The sequence below is a fragment of the Podarcis muralis genome, chromosome 10 (assembly GCF_964188315.1).
Source record: "Podarcis muralis chromosome 10, rPodMur119.hap1.1, whole genome shotgun sequence".
Lineage (NCBI taxonomy): Eukaryota > Metazoa > Chordata > Lepidosauria > Squamata > Lacertidae > Podarcis > Podarcis muralis.
The window spans coordinates 8,609,772-8,633,979 of NC_135664.1; the positions used below are offsets into that span (position 1 = coordinate 8,609,772).

The following is a 24,208-nucleotide window of genomic DNA, read 5'->3' on the forward strand; positions in this document are numbered from 1 at the left end:
TTAGGTCCCAGCCACTTCAGGGCTTTAAAGTTCATCACCGGCACTTTAAATTGGGTCTTGAAGTGCCATGGTAACCAGTAGGATTGGTGCAATATAGATAAAATATGCTCCAACCACCTGGCCCCAACCACCACCCGGGAAGTTTACATTGTGTACCAGCGGCATTTCCAAACTATCTTTAAAGGCAGCCCCATACCAGTGTTCGAAACTCCCATTGTTCTAGGCGCATTTTGCGACAGGGAATTTCATTAGCGCAAGCAGTTTCTGAGCTCTGGGAGCAATAGTGCACCCAAGATTTCAAATTAAAACTGCAGAGTGGAAGGAAAGGAGGACCTTTTTCTGCCTCCCCACTTCCAGCTACTCTCCAAAGACTGGAGAAGAGACCCTCTTAAGAATATTAGGGGGGTGGGCAGGGGAAGGACTAGACCATTTGAAAAATGAACACAATATTTTAGCTGCAGTTCATTCATTTTCAGCACTGTATTCCTGTTATATATTTAAAAAAGTGTGCCTACACATTCCATTGTTGCACCCACAACCTTGGTTTAAGGTGCCGTTCAGCTCCTAGCTTTCACGTCTCAGTTTCTAACACTGCCCCACGCAGAGCACATTGTAGTAGTCAGGCCTGGCTATCACTAGTGTGTGGATAACGTGAGACACTGTCCATTTTCTCTTGAGAAGGCAAAGGAGCTGAAGCTGATAAAAACCAAGCCAGCTACTGCTGTTGCCTGGTAGCCTCAACAGCACTGCTAAAATGCAAATTTGATCCTTGCGGGGAATATACTCATAACAATCCTTCATCTGGGTTTTCCCCACCCACAGCACTTCTATCTTATCTGGATTAATCTCAGTTTCCAAGCCAAACTTGCCTCAAGGTGCCAATCCAGAAGTTCAACTTGGGATGAGGAGATGGAAAACAGATGCAAACTTGAGTGTCTGTCATCTGCATACTTCTGACATTTCAACCCAAACCTCCAGATGACTTCCTCATTAAGATTAACAAAGTACGAAGATTTGAAGTCCAATATCTATCACATAATAGCCAATCCTTCATGTAATAACCAATGCTTTCATCTGACTGTTACTTAAACTCTAAAGGATAGCATATAATAATAATAATAATAATAATAATAATAATAATAATAATAATAATAATTTATTATTATTTATACCCCGCCCATCTGGCTGGGCCTCCCCAGCCACTCTGGTCAGCTTCCATAGAAACCAAAAATACACTAAAATATCACACGTTAAAAACTTCCCTGAACAGGGCTGCCTTAAGATGTCTTCTGAATGTCAGGTAGTTGTTTTTCTCTTTGACATCTGCTGGAAGGGCGTTCCACAGGGCGGGTGCCACTACCGAGAAGGCCCTCTGCCTGGTTCCCTGTAACTTTGCTTCTCGCAATGAGGGAACCGCCAGAAGGCCCTCGGCGCTGGACCTCAGCGTCCGGGCAGAACGATGGTGGAGATGCTCCTTCAGGTATACTGGACCGAGGCCGTTTAGGGCTTTAAAGGTCAGCACCAACACTTTGAATTGTGCTTGGAAAAGTACTGGGAGCCAATGTAGGTCTTTCAAGACCGGTGTTATACGGTCTCAGCGGCCGCTCCCAGTCACCAGTCTAGCTGCCGCACTCTGGATTAGTTGTAGTTTCCAAGTCACCTTCAAAGGTAGCCCCATGTAGAGCGCATTGCAGTAGTCCAAACGGGAGATAACCAGAGCATGCACCACTCTGGCGAGATAGTCCACAGGCAGATAGGGGCTCAGCCTACGTACCAGATGGAGCTGGTAAACAGCTGCCCTGGACACAGATTTGACCTGTGCCTCCATGGACAGCTGTGAGTCCAAAATGACTCCCAGGCTGCGCACCTGGTCCTTCAGGGGCACAGTTACCCCATTCAGGACCTGCCCGCCTCCTGTCCCCCCAAAACAGTACTTCTGTCTTGTCAGGATTCAACCTCAATCTGTTAGCCGCCATCCATCCTTATCCTAAAACAACACTCTGAGGTAATCTAAGCTCAGAAATAGCGATTGTCCCCAAATCACCCTGGGAGCTTCATGGGCAGGTGAGGATTTAAACACAAGTACTTTAGCCACAACACACAGATAGCACATTAAACAACAACATACATTGCACATCTGTGAAACTCTTTGGACACATTTCCTAGTCAACAATTCAGACGGCTTGATTTTCCAAAGGTTTTCCATGGTTTAATTAAAGTCACTAGTCTATAAATCAATTTAAATATTACATGGTTATGTAGTTATGTGAGGGTACCTTGAAAGTCAGGATAAGGTGGCTGAACTGAAACAGATTTTCTAAATCCAGCCTAATGCTGACATGGTCAACACCTGAAATGGAATGAAAAAAGTGTTAAGTAGTACAAATTATCTATTTTATCTGATGAGTGTAGGGTATGGCAAACTGTACGAAAGAACATTAGGTGGAACACGGCTGGATCAGACCAAAAGCCTAGCTTGGTCCAAAACCTTGTTTTTCACACAACCAACCAGATGCACATGGGAGCAGGAAGTGAGGGCAAAATAACTCTCCACTGTTGTAACCTAGCAGAGGCACCAGCTTATGAGGAGCCTGACGTTGTACAGTGGTACCTCTGGTTACGAACTTAAGACGTTCCGGAGGTCCATTCTTAACCTGAAACCATTCTTAACCTGAGGTACCACTTTAGCTAATGGGGCCTCCTGCTGCCGCCTCCGCCGTGCAATTTCTGTTCTCATCCTGAGGTAAAGTTCAGAATAAATGCTCAATAAACAGCTGATGTAGAATAACCTCCTTGTAAAACTTTGTGCAAACAAATCAGGATGAATGCTCCATAAACAAGTCATCTGGAAATGACCTCTGGCTGTTTCCAGCCAGGTGTTTATGGTGAGTTTATGCTCACGTATGCAAGGTTTCTTTTTAATATTCGCTCATTTTGAGCATAAACATGGGAGCCTCCCTTCAGCTTTAATCAAGATTTACCCTTTCCGTGGTGGTGGTGGGGGAGATGTTTTTAAAAAACCCGTTTCCAATTACTTGTTTGCAATATCTGAATGACCCGTTCACGATATTACACCCCCCCCATTTTGACCCCCCCTCTATAATGCGGCTGGAGGTCGCAGTAAATTCAAATTAGTCTAAGAAACGAACACGAATGAAAAGCCACTCACCGTTTTCAGACTGCCACCACTTCTTTCGATCTGGCTCAAAAGTTGTGATAACATTTTCAATTAAGTGACTCTCAGCCTGGAAAACTGGATTATACGGGTATCTGGAATCACAGCTGAAACATTTCTGCTCATCCTAGAAAAAGAATGGTGGGCAAGATGAATGGTTATTATGGCTACCAGTAACTCGTGCCCAGCGGACAACTGAAGCAGCAGTACAGGATTAGACAGCAAGCAATGCCAACTACAGTGGTACCTCTGGTTAAGTACTTAATTCGTTCCGGTGCTCCGTTCTTAACCTGAAACTGTTCTTAACCTGAAGCACCACTTTAGCTAATAGGCCTCCTGCTGCTGCCGCCGCGCCGCCGGAGCACGATTTCTGTTCTCATCCTGAAGCAAAGTTCTTAACCCAAGGTACTATTTCTGGGTTAGCGGAGTCTGTAACCTGAAGCGTCTGTAACCTGAAGCGTCTGTAACCCGAGGTACCACTGCACTGCCATTGTTGAGATGCTATTCCGAGAACTGGGAAGCATCTAAGTTAGTTCTGAGCATGGGAGATCCTTGGAGCAATGAAGGAAGGAATGGGGAGATGTACCGTACATAGTGGGCTTCCTAGATTGCAAACCGAGGCAAGAGGTTGCTTTAAGTGTTTGGGGTGGATGGGGCTAATCTGCCTTCTAGAAATATGAAAGGGACCAGGGAGAAGAGTCGGTGGAAGAAGATTGGAAGAAATTTAAAGACTATTTACAGAAACACTGCAAAATTAATGAATGTTAGAATGATGTTGGATTGAAGTTAAGCGGTTTTTAGTAGCAATGTTATAAAGGAATATATAAAATGGTTTGTTAACAGGTGATAATATAAAGCTATAATATATTAAGATAAAAGATTAAGATAAATCAAAGAGGGAAAGGATTTGCTGAACTAATTAATTGAACTGGAATACAAAAAAGGGAAGTGCGAGGAGGTCAGGGAAACAAGCAAATGAAAGATAAGATTTGGAAAAAATGATTTGTTTTTAACTGTTTTTACTTTGTATTTCCTTTTTTTGTTTTTTTCCTTTTCTTATTTTTGTAAAATGTTGAAACCTTAATAAATATCTTTAAAAAAAAGGGGGGGGATAAATCTGACCAACAACCCACTCTCCCAGTGAGAGAGGGGGCACTGAAGCCCAGATAAGAGATTAGACCAGTCCTTGTTCACTAATTCTCCTTTCTCCAGTACTGATTTCTGTCCACCGGCCTGTACAGAGGGAAGCAGCTTAGCTGGGGATATTTATCTGCTGCCAAACAGTGCAGGAGATACTGAAATGTGTTGCTTGGAGTTTATAGGGAAAGTTCCATTGTATGCAGTGGGGCTTAGTACTGAATAAGCTTAAAGCTACAGTCCTATGCACACTTAAGCGTGTACACCACTGAAACCAATAGGGCTTAATATTTCTGAATAAGCATGCATCAGATCAGGCTGCAAACAGCAACAGCCTCAGTTATACTCGACCTCAGACAGGAAGTCTGAGCCCTGATTAAAAGGTAAAGGGACCCCTGACCATTAGGTCCAGTCACGGACGACTCTGGGGTTGCAGCGCTCATCTCGCTTTATTGGCCGAGGGTCAGCTTCCGGGTCATGTGGCCAGCATGACTAAGCCGCTTCTGGCGAACCAGAGCAGCGCACGGAAATGCTGTTTGCCTTCCCGCCAGAGCGGTACCTATTTATCTACTTGCACTTTGACGTGCTTTCGAACTGCTAGGTTGGCAGGAGCTGGGACTGAGGAACAGGAGCTCACCCCGTCGCAGGGATTCGAACCACCGACCTTCTGATCGGCAAGCCCTAGGGTCTGTGGTTTAACCCACAGCGCCACTCGCGTCCCTGAGCCCTGATTACAACTTGTTATATTGAAAGGGGCAGGGGAGATGCCTATACAGTGGTGCCTCGCAAGACGAAATTAATTCGTTCCGCAAGTTTTTTCATCTTGCGATTTTTTCGTCTTGCGAACCATGGTGTCGGAAAAGTTTTGGAAAAGCTTCAAAAATCACCAAAGTCTTCTAAAACCTCAAAAAAGGCTACCACACCACGTGCTATGAGTTGCTCCTCAAAGTCAAGTCGCAACTGTATTAACGGTGTTAAGAAAAAGGAAACAAACTTGCAAGACGTTTCCGTCTTGCGAAGCAAGCCCATAGGGAAAATCGTCTTGCGAAGCAACTCAAAAAACCAAAAACCCTTTCGTCTTGTGAGTTTTCCGTCTTGCGAGGCATTCGTCTTGCGAGGTACCACTGTACAGTGGTACCTCGGGTTAAGTACTTAATTCGTTCCGGAGGTCCGTTCTTAACCTGAAACCATTTTTAACCTGAGGAATCACTTTAGCTAATGGGGCCTCCCGCTGCCGCTGGAGCATGATTTCTGTTCTCATCCTGAAGCAAAGTTCTTAACCCGAGGTACTATTTCTGGGTTAGCGGAGTCTGTAACCTGAAGCGTATGTAACCCGAGGTACCACTGTACTGTAGCTGAGGATGATTAAAAAACAACAACCCTTCAGTGCTATTAGTCCAAACAGGAGAACTAAAGATATGTCATAAGATCAACCATTCTTATCTCAACTTTCTCTCTTTCTCTTTTTTTGGAAAGAGTTAAAAGTTTAAAGTGGTGACAAATGATTGAGTGTTGGACCGCGTAGGAAGCCACTTGCCTTGAAGTCAGGCAGAGTTTAGGGAAGAAATTCCTTTATGACAAATTAAAAGCTTTCAAGGATGATTAATGCGATGCAGCAAAATTTAAATGTATGGATTATTCAGGGATGAATGGGCGGAAAGCCTCTTTAACAAGTTTAGGCTTTGATTGTCAAAATGCCTCCTAGATAATTGTTTTAATCATGCAAGCACCAATAACATATTTACGAGTATGGTTCTGATTTAGTGGTTTTCATGATTACGCTGAAAATTATCCGGCATTAAAGGGAAAGGACTATATAGGATCCTGCGTCGTCCGTGGAGCCTTTATGGCAGGGGAAGCCAACATGGTGCCCTCCAGATGCCATGGACTACAATCCCCATCATTCCTGGCCGCTGGCCATGCTAACTGGGGCTGATGGGAATTGTAGTCCAAAACACCTGGCGGGTGCCAAATTGCCCTACCCCTGCTGCATGGAGCTTTGGAGCCCAGTGAATATATTTCAAGGTTTGCATATAATCAAAGTATTCAACAGTTTGTTCATGTGTGCCAGGCCTAGGCTGGCTAGATGCAAAACAGGCAAGCAACCCACACCTGCTTAAATAACTGCTTCAGCACAGATATTAAGGGTGCAGAAATCCTGACCTCTTTTGCAACTGGTCACACTTATTCTTTTTAAATAGTAAATTTTATTAGTATTTTCCACACAAAAGAAAACAAAAAACGAAAAATAACAATACACAAAAACAAACACATGAAAAACAAATCCAAATCTTACAAATTAATAGTATAAACACTAGAAAGAAAAACAAACGGTGGCTTCCACCAATCCCACAGCAACCTCCTTTACCTCTCATTGCATCTTCCTGTTTTCCTTATCACCTCGATCCTAGCATCTAAATATATATCCCTCTTTTTATCCTCTCACTTCACAAGGTTATTGCACACTCAGCCAGATTTCTGTCCTCGAACCTTGTCTTTTAAGGTATTCATTTAGGCACTCCCATTCCTTTTTCACTACACTTTTTGGTTTTTGTCTTATTATATCTGTCAGTTTGGCTAACTCTAAGTATGGTCACCCTTATTCAGGCCTCAGGTGCATTAATTTAAATTCAGCCTTAGCTTCAACCAAGGTTGGGGAAGTCACTCCCTTTAATTTCAGTTCTTCTGTCTAAACCATGGATGGGGAACCATTGGCTATTGCTAGATTCCAGCTCCTATCAGAAAAGGTCCATGGCTAACAGTCACTGAAAGTCTTCCCTGCAACGAATTTATCTAGCCCTTTTTAAAAGCTGTGTAAGCTATTGGCCATCTCCACATCTTGCAGTAGTAAATGCTGTATGTTAATGATATACTAGCATGAGATAGTACGACGTTTCCTCTGTTCTGAGCCTACCGCCCATCAGTTAAATTGGCCGCACTTGAGACATCGCAGTTTCTGACAGCAAATATACTGACAGTCGTCCAATGAATTGATCATTAGTAGGTTTGCTACTAATGATCATTAGGGGAGGAAATCACACTTCAAAGAGCTATTGGTGCTCTTCCCCCCGCCTCCCTCCTCAGGTTAATTTAGGTAATATGTGTGCACAGCATATGTTCCCATGGGCTGTTGTGTTCTGTGTGGACATAAAACTCAGTGCGTTGAAAACAAACATTAGCACACAGCCACGAGTACTGTAGGCACAACCCATGAGATGTATTGCAACTGCCTCTTGCATTTTTAGCACCATTCGGTTTTCAGTCCTATTTATAGGACTGAGACACCAAATGAGCATTTGCAAAAGGTGGAGTCCCTGCAGGTGTGCATAGACAGGTATTACCTGGTGCTACCTCCTTCTAAGCAAAAGGTAATGTGACAAGCATCTGCATGCCTGCTTAGCAAAGTTTACCAGGTAGCATTGATTCCTGAGCTCGCAAGTCCTCCCACAAATGCTTTGTTTTCTTTTGCTCTTTTAACCACGCTGAAGGGGGGGGGGGGAGAATCAATACATGGTTTTAATCTAGCAGAAATTATAAATTTCCAACACCCCTGATCCAGAAGCTCTAATGCATATGCAAGTTCAGCGCTGTAGATGGAGCATTTCACTTCGAAGAAAACTCTGCAAGTATTTATTCCAAACCGCTTCAGCAGTTTTTGGTCACAACGTTGTGTACTTCTGAATAATGCAAAAATAAATAGGGATTTCAACAAAGCATCGAAACAAACTGGACAAGACAAGACAGGTTGTCAGGCAGGTTGTGGAAGCAGTGAGCATTTCCCCAATCAAACTCACTTTAGAAAAGCTTCCCGCTTCCAAAAATCATTTGCTGTGCAGCTGAGACCGGGGAAAGTTTTCAGCCAGTGAGCCGCAATGTCATCGTAGGTAGTCTTTGGAACAGCAGGACACATGGCGCTGGGGGATGGGGAGGGGCTCAGATGCAAAACTGGGTGACTCCTCTGCACAAACAGCTACATCCCAGCCGCACAAAGGTTCACACACACACACACCATTCTCCATCCAGGCCAACAAAGCATCGAAACAAACTGGACAAGACAAGACAGGTTGTCAGGCAGGTTGTGGAAGCAGTGAGCATTTTCCCGACCAAACTCAAGAAGATCCCCACATGCTCTTAGAAAGCCGGTTTAAAGAAGGCGTAAACTGGAAGAGGACTCTGGCTGGATGTTACAGACTCTCTAGGGCAGACTTCCTCAAACTCAGCCCTCCAGATGTTTTTGGCCTACAACTCCCATGATCCCTAGCTAACAGGACCAGTGGTCAGGGATGATGGGAATTGTAGTCTCAAAACACCTGGAGGGCCGAGGTTGAGGAAGCCTGCTCTAGGGCTATTTCCCGTTTAAACGTTGGAGCGATATATAAAATAAACTCACCTCCAGGTAGCCGATAATGCAGTATTTTTGAGGCTCAAACAGTCCGCACGTGGATGAAGCTGTTAGGCTGTCACCGCGACCCACAAGTAGGTCTCCAACAGGATGGCGACAGAAACCATTTTCACAAGGATTCTTCTGACCAAGCAGGAAGTCTGTCAGCAGAGCTGTCCACAAAAGAAAGATGAAGCATAGTAAATGTTATATGGACTGGCACTTATATGACAGCAATGAGTGAAGGAAAGGGCTTGCCAGGCTGGCACACGTCTTTACGATAATTTCCTCTCCGGGCAACCTCTAGCCGCCAAGGAGGTTCTTGTGTGCAGTTGTTGAGAATCCACCTTTCAAAGCACATGGCTTTAGGCTATCATCAGTCTGATAGCTCCTGGTCTCCACGTTGGAATCTCAAAGAAACAAGAAGAAAGCCTCAAATTCTGCACACCCAGGATACCTTTAAAGCACTTTCAAAGAGGTGTTGACATTTTGGGAGGTTGGATAGTTACAGTGGAACGGTCTCGGGAGTGGGGTACACATTTTATTCTTTTTTTATTTATTCTTATTACTTTGTCAAAATAAAAAAATGGAAAAGGAAAAGGAAGAACTTTCTGATAGTAAGAGCTGTTCAACAGTGGAACGTTTTCCCTCAGGAGGTTGTGGACTTTCCTTCCTTGGAGGTTTTTAAGCAGAGGTTGAATGGTCAACTGTCCTGGATGCTTTAGATGAGATTCCTGTATTGCATTGCAGGGGGTTGGACTAGATGACCCTTGTGGGTCCCTCCCAACTTTATGATTCTATGAAATCTTAAGGGGTCTTTTTGTGTGAGGAGGTGCAAACCACCTTTAGTGTGCTTCTTTTTAGCCTTCAGCAATCTGTGAAGGGCACTAGGAACTGTTTTTTATCTCCAAACAAAACTCAAACGTTCAGTCTCCTATGGAGAGAAATACCGTATTTTTCCATGTATTAGACGAAGTTTTTTGACCAAAAATCAAGTAAAAAAAACTGGGGTTGTCCAATACACGGATACAGTGGTGCCTCGCAAGACGAAATTAATTCGTTCCACGAGTTTTGTCGTCTTGCGATTTTTTTCGTCTTGCGAAGCACGGTGTCGGGAAAGTTTTGGAAAAGCTTCAAAAATCACCAAAGTCTTTAAAAACCTCAAAAAAGGCTACCACACCGCGTTCTATGAGTTGCTCCTCGAAGTCAAGTCGCAACTGTATTAACGGTGTTAAGAAAAAGGAAACAAACTTGCAAGACGTTTCCGTCTTGCGAAGCAAGCCCATCGGGAAAATCGAGTTTTTTGTCTTGCGAGGTACCACTGTAGTGGCATGGGGCATGCCTGCCAGCCAGCCAGTTGGCAGGAGCGCAACGTCCCCCGATGCTGCAGCGAGCGGGAAACCATCTAGGGCGTGTTTCCTGCCCGCAGCTGCGTAGGGGGAGAAGCTCAACAACTTTGAGCCATCTCCCCTCATTTTCTTAAAACTGAGTCCCCCAAAATAGGGGGGGGGTGTCTTATACATGGGGGCGTCTTATAGATGGAAAAATACGGTAATAAGCCACAGTTTAGTACATTACATGTGCTTTAATATGTATAACTGATAGGTATGTTTTTTAGCTGTATCTGTGCTTAGCTCATGCTGTGAGCCATCTTGGGTCCTGCACTGGGAGAAAGGTGGAATTTAAAACAAACAAACATGCATGGAATTAATCTGATATGGTCTTCCCTATACGGTAGCTAAAATATGCAAGTATGCGGTACCCTCTGCCTTCTGATCTTTCTAAATAACCCCTGCACCCATGCCTGATTCCTCATTACCGTATGTTCTGGTGTACAAGATGACTTTTTATCCCTGGAAAATCACCCCAAAAGTCAGGGGTCGTCTTATACGCCGGGTATACACATTGGGGAGGAGGAGAGGGATCCGGTGAGCAGAGGCGCCCCTTCTGCCGTCGCTCCTCCTCCCTCCCCACAGAAGGGGACGCGGAAAGTCCTTCCGAGCGCAGTGTTCACCCACCCACCCGCCAACGCCTCGCCTTGGGCTGCTGCTGCTGCAATGGCAGAGGCAGCGGAGGGGTGTGTGCTCTGCCCCTGGCGGCACTCAAACTCTATAACTCTAAAACTCTAAAATTGAACAGCAAAAGTTGGGGGTCGTCTTATATGCCCAGTCGCCTAATACGCTGGAATCTACGGTACATATGACAGGGATGAGGAACCTGTAGCCCTTCAGATGTTGTTATCCTTCAACTTCAAAACATCCCTGGCTAATGGCCAGTGTGAAGTCTACAATGAAGTCTGGACTCTGATCTTCAATGAGGAGGAGAATAAACAAACCTCAACCGTTAGATTTCCGGTGATGTGAAATGTAATAAACGGCATGACGACAACTTGACGGCAAGCCCACCATTCCGAAGGCTTCAACCGGTTCTAACTGAACCCCATAAACAGCCACATTTTCCAAACACTGATTGAAGCTGGGAGAGCCCAGAAAAAATGGAATCCAGTTGCTTTGGACAAAGACCTTGCCTGAAATGACTTTGAGCATTTTTCTTCCACTGAGCTAACTTTCCTTTCAGGGATTTTGCTTGTTGAAAAATGTTTTCAGCTGAAACACTGAACAGGTCTGGGGCCCTTACAGACTTCTTCTTCTTACTGCTTCTTGGCTCAACTTGTTATGATGGGACATGTGAGTGTCTTAGAAGTTTGTACAGGTTGCAAAGAAATCTAGAGATGTTTTCATACAGTTTTAGAAACACCTGCTCCACGCTTATGATGAGATAAGCACAGAAGCTGCCAATTATTTTGTTTACTTCTCAAGACACACTTCTAAAAGTCAACACTCTTTCCCATTGTGTGTCTATCTGGAGTCAAGTCCACTTTCCTGTTTTTTATCCTTCTAAGGCCAGTTCTAATGCCAGGCAGCCTCATCTGTCTCACAATAGTTGCTCAATTTTTTAGCACAAGGCTATTATTACTGCAAAGAGGATAGATGCAAAAGAACTGAAACAATACAGAGGGCAGCCCCTAAACATTAATATTCTTTTTGAAAAAGGATTCTGCTACACATACTGTATAACATGAAATGAAACCCAGGGTATGGATTGGAAGGGATGAATGGAGCAAGACATATAGAAGCTGGCTCAGTTCTATGCCGGTAATTTGCACCATCCAAAACAATATGTTAACTAAAACAGAACTATCTTTTGAAATCCGCATACCTTTGAATTTTGCAATGCAATTCTCCAGCCAATTAATTTGTACAAAAATGCATATACAGTGGTACCTCCGGTTAAGAACTTAATTCGTTCCGGAGGTCCGTTCTTAACCTGAAACTGTTGTTAACCTGAGGTACCACTTTAGCTAATGGGGCCTCCTGCTGCCGCTGCGCCGCAGGAGCACGATTTCTGTTCTCAACCTGAAGCAATGTTCTTAACCTGAAACACTATTTCTGGGTTAGCAGAGTCTGTAACCTGAAGCGTATGTAACCTGAAGCGTATGTAACCCGAGGTACCACTGTATATCTCCTCGCAGACACAGATAAGTATGTGACCTAGCGTGTAGCACTCTTTGCAACTGCCACTAGGAAAATTAGAGCAAATTATATAGCCAAGATAGCCACCAACTGTAAAGGAGATGAATTTATTTGACCCTACAGTGGTACCTCAGGTTAAGAACGGACCTGCGGAACAAATTAAGTACTTAACCAGAGGTACCACTGTATCTACATCAAGCTATATTCTATCTTTATCATCAAACTCCGAATATAATTGCACATTGTATTAATTAACATTATTTTTTAATATATTAGTGGCCATGTGACAATTTTAGCCTATAAAATTTATTGTTTAATGTCTTAACCTGTATTTTAAGGTACCATAGGTAATGTCTTGATAATATAAATGTTTTAAATTTTTTGTATTAATCCAACATATTTTCTTTTAATTGTTGAATGATTCTGTGTACATTGCAGCAGCCTTTGGCTATGTGCAATAAAACTGACTGCCTGACTAGTGGCGTCCATGCTGTGGGCTGGTCACCCGCGTTCCGAAGGAGCTGCAAATGGAGAGATAACAGGGGAAATGACGGAGCGTATTTAAAGTCCTTGAACTTACTGAGCTTGAAAAGGATGGCCAGCGGGAGCCATTTCTTGGTGGGCATCTTTCAGATCTAGGCTAAAAACCGGCCGTTGTCCTTGTGACGTCCCCCTTTGCCTGAGCATCGGTGGTGGGACCTGCAATGGAAAACGTTAGTATGTTTAAGGCTTCCCAACATTATTATCATGTGTCCAAAATCAGCGCTGCTTTTTGTAGAAAAACAGGTGCCGGAACTCACCATGAACGTCTCCCTTGTTCTCTCAAAATGGCAATGGCGCCCACCTGAGAAGTGCCAGAACCGAGTTCTGTTCCAACCCAGTTCCATTTTAATTCCCCCAACCTCTTTTTACTGCTATTATCGAAATTGGTAGGCTCTTGGAGGACCAGAAAAAATTGCTTGGGGCTGGGGGAGAGGATCAGGGTCCTCAAATCGGAGTTAGCAGTTGTTTAAAAAGGTAAAGGGACCCCTGACCATTAGGTCCAGTTGTGGCCGACTCTGGGGTTGCGGCATTCATCTCGCTTTACTGGCCGAGAGAGCCGGCGTACAGCTTCCGGATCATGTGGCCAGCATGACTAAGCCGCTTCTGGCGAACCAGAGCAGTGCACGGAAACACCGTTTACCTTCCCGCCGGAGCGGTACCTATTTATCTACTTGCACTTTGACGTGCTTTCAAACTGCTAGGTGGCCAGGAGCAGGGACCGAGCAACGGGAGCGCACTCCGTCACGGGGATTCGAACCGCCGACCTTCTGATTGGAAAGTCCTAGGCTCTGTGGTTTTTTGTTTTAAATGATAGCAAATGTATAAATGTACTTATAATAAACTCATAGATTAATTTTGTGCAGATTTATGTTTATGCCCGAAATATTTTAAGCACCTAGCTAAACTGCTGCTCAACGGTCAGCTCCACTGAGATCAATGGAGCTTACTCCCAGGGAAGTGTAAGATATAGGAGCTGGGTTAGTACATTGATTTTGTGCCTGCAAAATCTTTTGTCATCTGCTTTGATTTTTTCTAAAATCACGTGGTATATAAATTACAGGACATAAATAAAAAGAAGTAATAATAACACATCTAAAAATATGTAAATATGAATTTGACATCATGTTTAGTTTCCACACTGTCACTGCTTTTTCTCCCATAGAGCATGGACATAGATGGATTCTGCACTGTTGGAAAGTAAGTTCTTCTGCACACACAAACAGTGAGCCATGTGGTCCGGGAGTTAACCCTGAAAGTCTCATGTAGCTGCTACATTATAATTACTTAAATGTCTGCCCCACCCTTCCTAAGCCCACGGCTGCCATCCAACCCAATTAAAAGCATTACGAAACTTTAAAACGCTTAAAAACACATTTTAACACAGCATTATATCCAAGCGCAGCAGTTCTAAGCTAGCAGGAAACCCATCGCCTTTCAGTACCAAATGTGAACAGAAATGTCTTCAGATGATTGAGATGGGGACAAACACAGCTCACCAGGGAGAAAGTTCCATCATTGGGATCCCACCACGGAGAAGGCCCTGCTGTAGGTCCCTAGGCAACACCCATTAGGCACATGACTAGTGGATGTGGTGGCCATTGGTGGCATGTCACATGACATTTCACACAATGACACCAAATCACTTGTCTCGCCATTTACAAATATAACCATGAACCCAAGGAAGAGGCTAATTCTTTCAACATGCAGATCTCTTAAATTTAATTGTAAAATAGTCTTATTATTTAATCTTACTAGAAAACCATCCCATTCCAGGTATGAAAGTGTTAAAGGATCTGGAAAGTGAGTGAGGTCCCAACTAAAGAGCACTAGCAACTTAAGTTGACAGAATATGCACAACTTGCAGATTTAACATATAGAAGAAGAGAGCATGAAGAACATACATTTAAAGAAGATTGGAAAACATTTATTGAGTACATGGAAAATGACTGTGTATAGCTGAAAATGCTGGCAGCATTAAGATAAATTCAACAGAGAAAAGAATTCTTGATGGATGTAAAAGTGGAAAATTGATTTGAATGGTTATACTAAAATATGCAAGGATATAGGATATGAAAAATGAACCATGGGGGGAAAAGAAGGGAAGTCGTTGGATATTCTAAAGTTTGTAAAATGCTTATTTGAAATTGTAAAACAGAAAATTTAATTAAAAAATATTATTAAAAAAGAAAGTGTTCAAATATCTCTTAAAAGCAGAATAGATGTCAATAAATTTCAAGCGAGGGAAAGAAAGCCACACACAAAATATTCATTATTACTGTATATATTGAAACAAATGGAGAAGTTGTTCTGATGGGGAACTATGCAAATGATTGAGGTCTCAAGCCTAGAACTGATAAGATGAATCAGGATGGCAATACTAAAGGAAAAGCAGTGCTATTAATTACAGTGATACAATACTTCTGCACCACACAAAGAGAAAAATGCAAAATGACCCCTGTCAAAGTCTCATGTGGTGGATAAAGGCATTTGTAACTGAACTCCAGCTTCTTCTGCAAGTTTATATGTAGCTCTTGGGAACTCCTGGCACATTAATAAACATGTTAACTTTGTTCAAAAGGAAGCAAAAGATTCTTACAGGAAACATGTTGTATTTTTCAGTGGAAAGAAATAAGGACCACCACGAGAAAGTAATTATGTACTTTTTTTTGCTAAGATGAGGAATTGATTCCAACTGATTCAGAAAGGAGCATCCTTGCTCAAATAAGTGCACAGGATGGGTGCTAAGAATATAATACTTTCTTCCAATGTTTCTTTTATTTTTCTTTGTGGTGGGAGGAAAATTATTAACAGAAAACATGAGAACTTTATACAGTGGTGCCTCGCAAGACAGAATTAATTCGTTCTGCAAGTTTTTTCTTCTTGCGAGTTTTTCATCTTGCGAAGCACGGTTTCCCATAGGAATGCGTTGAAAATCAATCAATGCGTTCCTATGGAAACCGCCTTCAGACCAGGTCCAGGGACAGTCTGTCCCCCGACCTCTTCTGAAGGCTGGGGGGGGGGGACAAGGGCTTTTCTTCCCACCCCCAGCATTTTAAAAAACCCCGGGACAGCGGAGAAGTGTCCGCTGTCCCGGGAAGGCAGGCGGGGGGGGGGGGGAGCGAAGGCTTCGCTGCCGCCCGCCAGCATTTTAAGATCATAGGGAAATTCGTCTTGCGGAACGACTCAAAAACGGAAAACTCTTTCATCTTGCGAGTTTTTCGTTTTGTGAGGCGTTCGTCTTGCGAGGCACCACTGTACTAGACTTTTCACTCTCACAGAACCACTTAGCACTAATGGCAAAATTACATTCGACAAAATAATGAGATCTCTACAACACTGGTCTTCAAGTGGTGGGCCAGAACCCACAAGTGGATCTTGGCCTGATGCAAAGTGGATCACAACGGAACCACTACTCACCATTCAAATATATGGTAAAAGTTTAAGAAACGGGTCCCCAAATGCATGTTTGGGTTTAAAGTGGGTTCTGGGTCTGAAAAGGTTGAAGACACCTGCTCTACAATATTAAGTTTTGAATCATTTTGGTTGAAGAGTCCTTATAGCACCATTTCTAAAGAAAGTTTACAGCTGCTGTGGCTAGTAATGTTGAAACATAGCAAAGATTTCCCTCATAAGCTGGAAATCCAAAGGAAGTATCGTTGCAAAGTACCAAAGACCCAACACTTTGTGCAGGACCACAACTGAACAACGTGGCAACGTTGCAAAGCTTGGTATGTCAGCTGTAACAATACGTTTCTGCTATCTCGCTATCTTAAGCTGACATTTGACATTAAGATTCTTGTATGTCTAACAATACTTAGAACACAGCACAAGCTGGTGGTCATTAAAGTGTTCTCTCTCCTTCTAGGAGAAGCTAGCTTAGCTGGCTTAATGCAGACATCCCATATTCCAACAACTCAGGAAGAACATTGAAGCTTACAAAATGTCTTACCTGGTCTTTGAATTAAAAGCGATTGTAGAAACAGGTACGGCAAAATGAAGGCAGGGAAGGAAAGTCGTAAGTCTCAGATAGAGCTAAAAGAAAGAAAAGTGTTTCCCCCTCAGGCACCTGGGTGTAGATGAAAATGAGAGCTAGTCTAAAACCTGCCAAGGAGGTGATTTGTTAAGCTATCCTGCCTGGATTTTTTTGGCAAAAGCAGATGCGTGTATTGAAGACGGCATTGGATTCATCTGTAGGTAAAGTGGGAGGTGTCATTACTTTCACTTAGTTATAGAAGTAATTAGGGGGAAACGCCATTGAAGCATGTGAATTAAGGTTTTCAGAACAGCACTAATAGATTTATAGCATATTATTCACTAACGGCCTCGAACCCGGCATTGCTCATGAATTCTAAGAATTTTTTTTTAAAGTGTTTTGAAATCAGTGGTTAAAATCAGAGCACTTTGAAAGGTTCAGACCATCATTGGGACTCAAAACGGCATCTAATTGACCTAGATTAAAATTTGCTCCTTGATCTCAGGAATCATCATGCAAACTTTGGTTACGATCTCTTTAAGAGGTATCCAAATGCTTAGGGAACAAACAAAAAACTTTCCAAAACCTATAGTAGATCTATTATATTAGACTAGCAGAAAGTTCTTGGTGCTGCCTAGGAATTCCAAGAAACCCAAAAATCTGTGATTTTTAAATGGGTAGTGTAATTTGTGAGTGGAGGGGCTGTGATTGTGCACACATATGCACACACACACACACACACTGATGCTCAGTGCATCTGTTGCCAACCAAACGTAGGTGAAAATCCCCCAACCCCCCACCTCCTGCAGCCTTGTTTGTAACTATCACACCAAAGTCAAATTTCAGTCCGCCATCTTGATTCAAAATGGCGCCCAATGTCCAAACATAGACAAAGACCATCACCTCCACCTCGGGAACCTTTGTGCCAAGCTGGGTGACAAGTAACTCAAGAGGCATCCAGGCCGGCACAATTGTGACCTGTCACACCGAAGAGGCAACAGAACTGTAGTCCCAAGAACATCTTAGGATGGTACCATCTTGGCAGCCCTGTGTCAAATTCTCCATCTCTATAGTGTGTCATCAAACTTACTCTGTGTCCTTGCATTCTTATGTGTTCTGTGTTTCTTCACCTCTGCTGTACATGGAGAAGTCTCAATAGCTGTGTAAATTGCATGTAGAGAGAAGTGAAATCCATACTCCATAGGCCCCATAGATATTGCAGATTCTGTGGAAAACAACAAATTGCATTTTAAGTAATTTTGTTCTACAACAAAACCAACGTCATTCAATCAGCGTTACATTTTGCAGGGGTTTCAATAAACAGTGCTAAGAAATGGCAATACTTTAAAAAAAATATGTAGTATTGTGTCAGGTCTCTTGATTATTACACCTCCTTCTAACTGAGCAAATGAAATGTTTCATACTGAGAAAAGGAGCATGAAATCCCCTTTGAAGATTTCCAAAGCGATTTCACACCTGGTATACAGGAGTCAACATGCTTAGAGAACATTTGTACAGGCAAATATACTCAGTATGACCTGCTGGAACAAGCCACACTCAGCCAATTTGCGCAGGTGGAGATATTTAAGGACAAGACCTTTCACATTAGAAAGAAGAGATTTCTGCAGATGATAAATTTATTTGTAAAATTGTCAGGAAACAGAAGAATACTGTTCCAGGGTCCAGTAGTTTTGGGGTTTTTCTACTATTAAAAAAATTAACAATTAATAGTCTCCATTTATTGAATGACTGTGCCCCAGCAAAGAGCGGGGGCTTTGCTAAGTGCCGGCTAACCCTACCAGGAAGAGGCACCTGAAATTAGTAAAAAGTTGAGAGCGGGTGCTTTTGCTGGAAATCTCAAAGGTATTTTAAAGGCTACCAAAATGGAGAGACAGGACTTAACTGTGAAACCATTGATTTGAAATTAGTCCACTTAGGCAACCCATAAAGCTTGCCCCATTGGCTATTCCTCACCCCAGATGGTTTGTGGATGACACCTTTTTCTGCATTCAGCTACAGTAAAACAGTAAATAACCTTATATGCACCCTGCTTCTCTGAATGTTGAAAATTTCCAGGGGTGCAGAGCTTGCCCAGGTTTGGTTTCCACTGGAAGAAGGTCAATGGAGGATTATTGTATTATTTAAGTTCATTTTTGTTGTTGTTGTTTAGTCATTTGGCATGTCCGACTCTTCGTGACCCCGTGAACCAGAGCACGCCAGGCACTCCTGTCGTCCACTGCCTCCCGCAGTTTGGTCAAACGCATGCTGATAGCTTCGAGAACACTGTCCAACCATCTTGTCCTCTGTCGTCCCCTTCTCCTTGTGCCCTCCATCTTTCCCAACATCAGGGTCTTTTCCAGGGAGTCTTCTCTTCTCATGAGGTGGCCAAAGTATTGGAGCCTCATCTTCACGATCTGTCCTTCCAGTGAGCACTCAGGGCTGATTTTCTTCAGAATGAATAGGTTTGATCTTCTTGCAGTCCATGGGACTCTCAAGAGTCTCCTCCAGCACCATAATTCAAAAGCATCAATTCTTCGGTGATCAGCCTTCCTTATGGTCCAGCTCTCATTTCATTTACACAAATACAAATTGAGCATAGGTAGACACTATCAAGCAGAAAGCCAATGTCACTGCCCCAAATCAGATTTCCAGAGGACACCAAGCACCCTCAAAACATTGTTAGCTTTGGGCAGGCACCCCCAAACTCGGCCTTCCAGATGTTTTTGGTCTACAATTCCCATCATCCCTGTCCACTGGTCCTGTTAGCTAGGGATGATGGGAGTTGTAGTCCCAAAACATCTGGAGGGCCGAGTTTGGGGATGCCTGGCTTTGGGCATCTTTAGCTAGTATATTCTGCAGCATGTAATTGACACAACAGTAGAGCATCAAAGGTGGATTTATATGGTCCAGCTACGCATCCTTGCAGTTTCTTAGTTATTCTGTGATGCTTCCTCAGGGTGCAACATTTGAGAGGTGCTATTGCACCAAAGCACAACAAACATGAGACAACCCCCCCTTTCCACCAGAATATTATAGACACTAAGGGATGGCTTGGTCGGTGTAGCATGCGACTCTTAATCTCAAAGTTGTGGGTTCAAGCCCTACACTGGGTGAAAGATTCCTGCGTTGCAGGGGGTTGGACTAGATGACCCTCTTGATCTTTGCCTATTTACTGTATTTATTTATTTATTTGCATTTTCAAAAACAGGAACAAAGAGCATATTTATCCCCCTCCCGTCTCCCAGTCCCACTTGCAACTTCATACCAAATACAGCATGTGTACATAGACCATATGACTTCCCTTCCACCCTTTTCCTGGTTCCTTTGCTTTTCAACCACTCCGAATAATCCACATCTTTTTTTAATCATTAACCAATTTGTTATCTATTAAAAACTATCCATTTCAACTCTGCTGGATTTACTCAAGACCTGCTAAGCTATGTATTTGTTTATACTGGTTCTCAAAATATTCCATAAACATTTTCCATTCCTCCTTTTATTCCTTATCTTCATTTTCTCTTATCCTGTTCATCAGACCAGCCAGTTCAGTATATTTGAACATTTTACACTGCCATTCTTCCTTAGTGGTTACTATCCTTGTTCTCCACCTTTGTGCCAATATTCTAGCTGCGGCGGTGGCGAAGTGGTCCCTTCCAATTTGATTATTCTAAATGGCTAAGAGTTTGAATTGGGCCTTTCCGGCTAATGACCTCATCTTCCATGATTTGTGATATGAAAAGTTACAGGATTTCAGCAGGAAGCCCGACAACTTTGCAAGGACTATTTAAAAACGAAGTCATTCTGGCCCCATTAACTCTCCTCAATCCCCTCCTAATCTTACATCAATACCAAGAGTTAAGAGAGTTTGGTGATTAAACTTTTAACTTTAGTCCCACTTAGGTCATGGATATTAAACTGGATTAAATGCCAAATCCTGGGGCTTAACTGATTTGTCAACGAGGCTATTGTTATAAGAATTCTAAGGTCTCCAAAATAGAATAAATGTTCATAAATGTACAAATACATACGTATATAAAGCACATGTCTGATACACTACAGGGGAACAATCCTGAAGCCATTTTGACTTTCCCAAATGGACCTCAATTTTTTCTCTGCAAGGAGGAAGGAAAAGGGAAAAGCTTTCCAGTTGTCTTTGGACTGTAGGGGCTTACACCTCCCTGCAAATACAGCCAGGCAAGTATCTGTTAAACTGAGCACATTATCAATATGCGTAAGAGATTCAGGAACTAAAGTATTTGCCATCTCAAAGGATTGGCCAGGCTACCCAGAAAATACAACCAAGAAAGGCATTATCAGGTATCCTGGCAGACAGGAGAGAAGCAACACGCTCACATTTCTGCTGGAGACCACCTCCTTCTGTGATGTATGTATGATGTTTTGGGGTGTAGTCTTGGGCTACGGGGTGGGCAATTTCAAAAGTCTTTATAGGGGCTTGCATGTGGGGTCCTGTGTGTGGGGACCCTGTTGCAACAGTTCATTTCCTTTAATAAAGCTCGGGCTTACTAGCCGCTTTGCTTTCAATATACTCTGGTTGGCCTTTGTTTTCTCTCCGACCAATAGAGATCTCCTGAGGGACTCTAGATACCCCGTACGGAAATTAGAGGTATTTTTCTTATAACACTGTGAAGTGACGATGTTGTAAATAAAAATTGCCCTTTTCCCTTATGGGGTATCCAAGAGCCCATATAGAGTCCTTACATAGGTTCCCTATTGGTAGGAGAAAATAACAGAGGCCAACCAGAGAATATTGAGAAGCAAAGCAGCTAGTAAGCTTGATCTTTATTGATCTGTTGCAACAGGGTGCTCCCCTCACATGCAGGAAAGGAGGAGGATCCACAAAAATGGCGCACAAGGCCTTATAAAGACTTTTGAAATTGCCACCCTGTAGATCAAGACCACCCCCAGAAACATCATACATACATCACAGAAGGGGTGTAACCTAAGACCACCCCTCAGATACATCATACCTACATAAGAGAAAAGGCAATCTAAAACAGAAATTTGAATGTTGTTTTTCTCCTGTCTGGCAGGTTACTTTGATTGGATTTCCTGGAGAGCCTGGCCAGTCTTTTGTAATGATAAATACTTAGTTCCTGGGCCAGGTCACAGGCTCACACCCTGTTCAAACACAGACATGCCCTTAAGACAGGATTTGTGAGGGAAAAGACAATGGGGAGGTTTCCCACTTTGACCTTACAGAGAAAACATTTGGTCAGTTTAGGAATCAAAATGGTTCCAGGTCGGTCTTCCTGTGCTGATCTATGTATGTGCTTGGTTGGTACACTTATGAACATAACCATATATCTAAGACTTCAAAATTCCTATCACATCGACATACCGGCAGCAGAAACATCAAGGGTGGAGAGAGGAAAAATCTTTCTTTCCCTCCAGCTTACCAGCAATATGCATCTCAAGAACATGTTGCATTAGCTTCTGTCCTGAGCCGGAAGCGACATTTTTGGCCTACAAAAGTCATGTCAGGAGTGAAGTCTGTGGCAAGCTTTGTGTGCATGCTCTTGCGGTGTCACATCTGCAGTCAACGGTGAATTTGCACCCTTGTAGAAGACAATAGCGACTTTCCTATCACAATACTTCCCAAACATGCTACTTTTCAAGGGCTTTCTAAGTTCTAAGTTGACCTAATAACATGGAATACGATGATGTTGTATTGTAAAAATTGGGCTTTGGCTTTTGCTGCCCAGGTTCCCATGGGACTCTGAGTCCCATGCGCTTTAAAAATTGCAATTTTTGACATTTTGCAGGTTCTAGGCTCACGTCCTCTCCACACAGCTGCTAATGTTACAGCCTTATTTTCAGAAGGAATAAGTGAAGACATGACTCTTCTTCTTCCTGAATGACAAACTGACAATATAATGTATATATATATATGCACACAAATATATATAATTATATAAATACATACTGTGTATATATACCTCGCCTTTCCCCCAGCCTGTCTCAAGGTGGCTGACGGATAAAAATAAAAGATAAAAATAAGAACTGCTAAAAGCATTGGGGGGAATCCCTGCCCTGAGGGGAATCATAGAAATGGAAGGATCATCCTCGTCCAACTTTGCCCACAGCCATCCTGGTCGGGCTCGAACCCGCAACCCAAAACCGAAACGCGCTGATCTATTGCGCCACAGGGAACATTTCTCTCCCGGCGCACTGGGCTGCGCACACAGGCCGCCAGCGACCCCTGCTGGCTCCGGGCGGGAAGACTCTTGGGCCGCGGACGGCCGCGCGTTTCGAAAAACGAGCCGGACGAGGGCGCGGAACCTTACCATAGAGCCTCGGGTAGAGGCTAGAGAGGCCCCACTTCCGATCCGGCTTCTTTCCCCCTCCGGGCGCGCCGCTTCCGGTGAGCGCGGGCGGGGCGACCGGCGGTGCCCTGAGCCGCTTCCGAATCGGTCCGGCTGGCTGGCATCGCCGCCTTCGCCGGGCGCTTCACCTGCTGCCTCCGCCGCCCCGATCGCCGTCGAAGACGGGCAGGAGGTGCCGGGCTCGCTCTGGACCGGGTGGAGATGCTGCGGGGAAGCTGAGCGCGGGAGGCGGAGGGGGAACGGGCGCCTGACCCGCCGCGATCGCCGAGCTCCCGCTCCGTTTTCGCCCACCTGGATGCCCCTCGCTCCCGCCGAGGCGCGCAGACACCCCACCCCCCAAGCAGGGGAGTCGAGGTACACATATCCCCCTCCCCCTTTCCCATGTTCGTGGCTTCCCCGACTCTCAAATCTTTTGCCCCCTGACGCTTTCACACGTGACGCTGGTCGCGCTTCTTTCCGCACGTGTGAATGCCGCTCCTGAGGATCAGAACGGAAAGGGCTTTCGGGATCGCGTCGCCGCCGAAGCGGGTTTCGAATCTAGAACGTGGGGACGCGCACGCAAGCAGCTTGTCACAGGGTTTGACATGTTAGAGACCGGGAGCAACTAGAACGTGGGGACGCGCGAGCAAGCAGCGTGTACAGGGTTTGACATGTTAGAGACCGGGAGCAACTCCTTCCTTGCCTGTGCTGTGTGCGAACACAGGTGTCCTGTGATGGATGGGGTGCGAAAAAGACCCCAGTGCGAAGCGTGTCGTGTATTAACCACGGTTGTTTTCAGTTAGTCAGCGCTGGACTTGTTCCATTACTAGTGGGGCATTTTGAGAAAGTGGATCTCGCGTGTAGAACTTTTCTGGGAAATGGGAAGATGGCTTTGCAACATCACTGGAATATGCTCTGGTGCGTGGGCATAGGTGGGGGGGGAGGGGAGGCAGCTAAATCAATACAAATCAAGACAAATCTGAGGTGGTCTCCCTCTATCAAAAATACTGGCTTACAGCCATGTTCTTGTGCATAGGCTCCTCCACCAGACCTGTTGAGTTGCATTTCTCTCAACGCGCAACATTGTAAAAGAGACTTGCTCTAGCAAAAGGACTCTTGCCCCAGTGGATGCACAGCGTTGCA

At 44.0% G+C, this 24,208-nt stretch overlaps 2 protein-coding genes across 4 annotated transcripts in view; one reads left to right on the top strand and one right to left on the bottom strand.

Moving 5' to 3' along the window:
• The window catches only part of LAMB4 (laminin subunit beta 4), a 58,815-nt gene extending 40,833 nt beyond the window's left edge, over nt 1–17,982 (bottom strand). Inside the window, exons 1-5 of one of the 2 annotated variants that reach the window (XM_077935790.1) lie at nt 17,833–17,982; nt 12,807–12,925; nt 8,703–8,866; nt 3,170–3,302; nt 2,277–2,350 (exon numbers count right to left, since the gene is read on the bottom strand). In XM_077935790.1, coding sequence (XP_077791916.1) covers nt 2,277–2,350; nt 3,170–3,302; nt 8,703–8,866; nt 12,807–12,852 — 417 coding nt within the window. In that variant the 5' untranslated portion in view covers nt 12,853–12,925; nt 17,833–17,982. Of the gene's footprint in view, nt 1–2,276; nt 2,351–3,169; nt 3,303–8,702; nt 8,867–12,806; nt 12,926–16,718; nt 16,943–17,832 lie in introns of those variants that run through there. The other variant, XM_028745775.2, reaches the window with a different exon arrangement.
• A 5,170-nt stretch (nt 17,983–23,152) lies between these two features.
• The window catches only part of ERGIC2 (ERGIC and golgi 2), a 31,921-nt gene continuing 30,865 nt past the window's right edge, over nt 23,153–24,208 (top strand). The window contains exon 1 of one of the 2 annotated variants that reach the window (XM_028746569.2): nt 23,153–23,440. The gene's annotated coding sequence lies outside the window, so the exon portion shown is untranslated. The remainder of the gene's footprint in view (nt 23,441–24,208) is intronic. The other variant, XM_028746568.2, reaches the window with a different exon arrangement.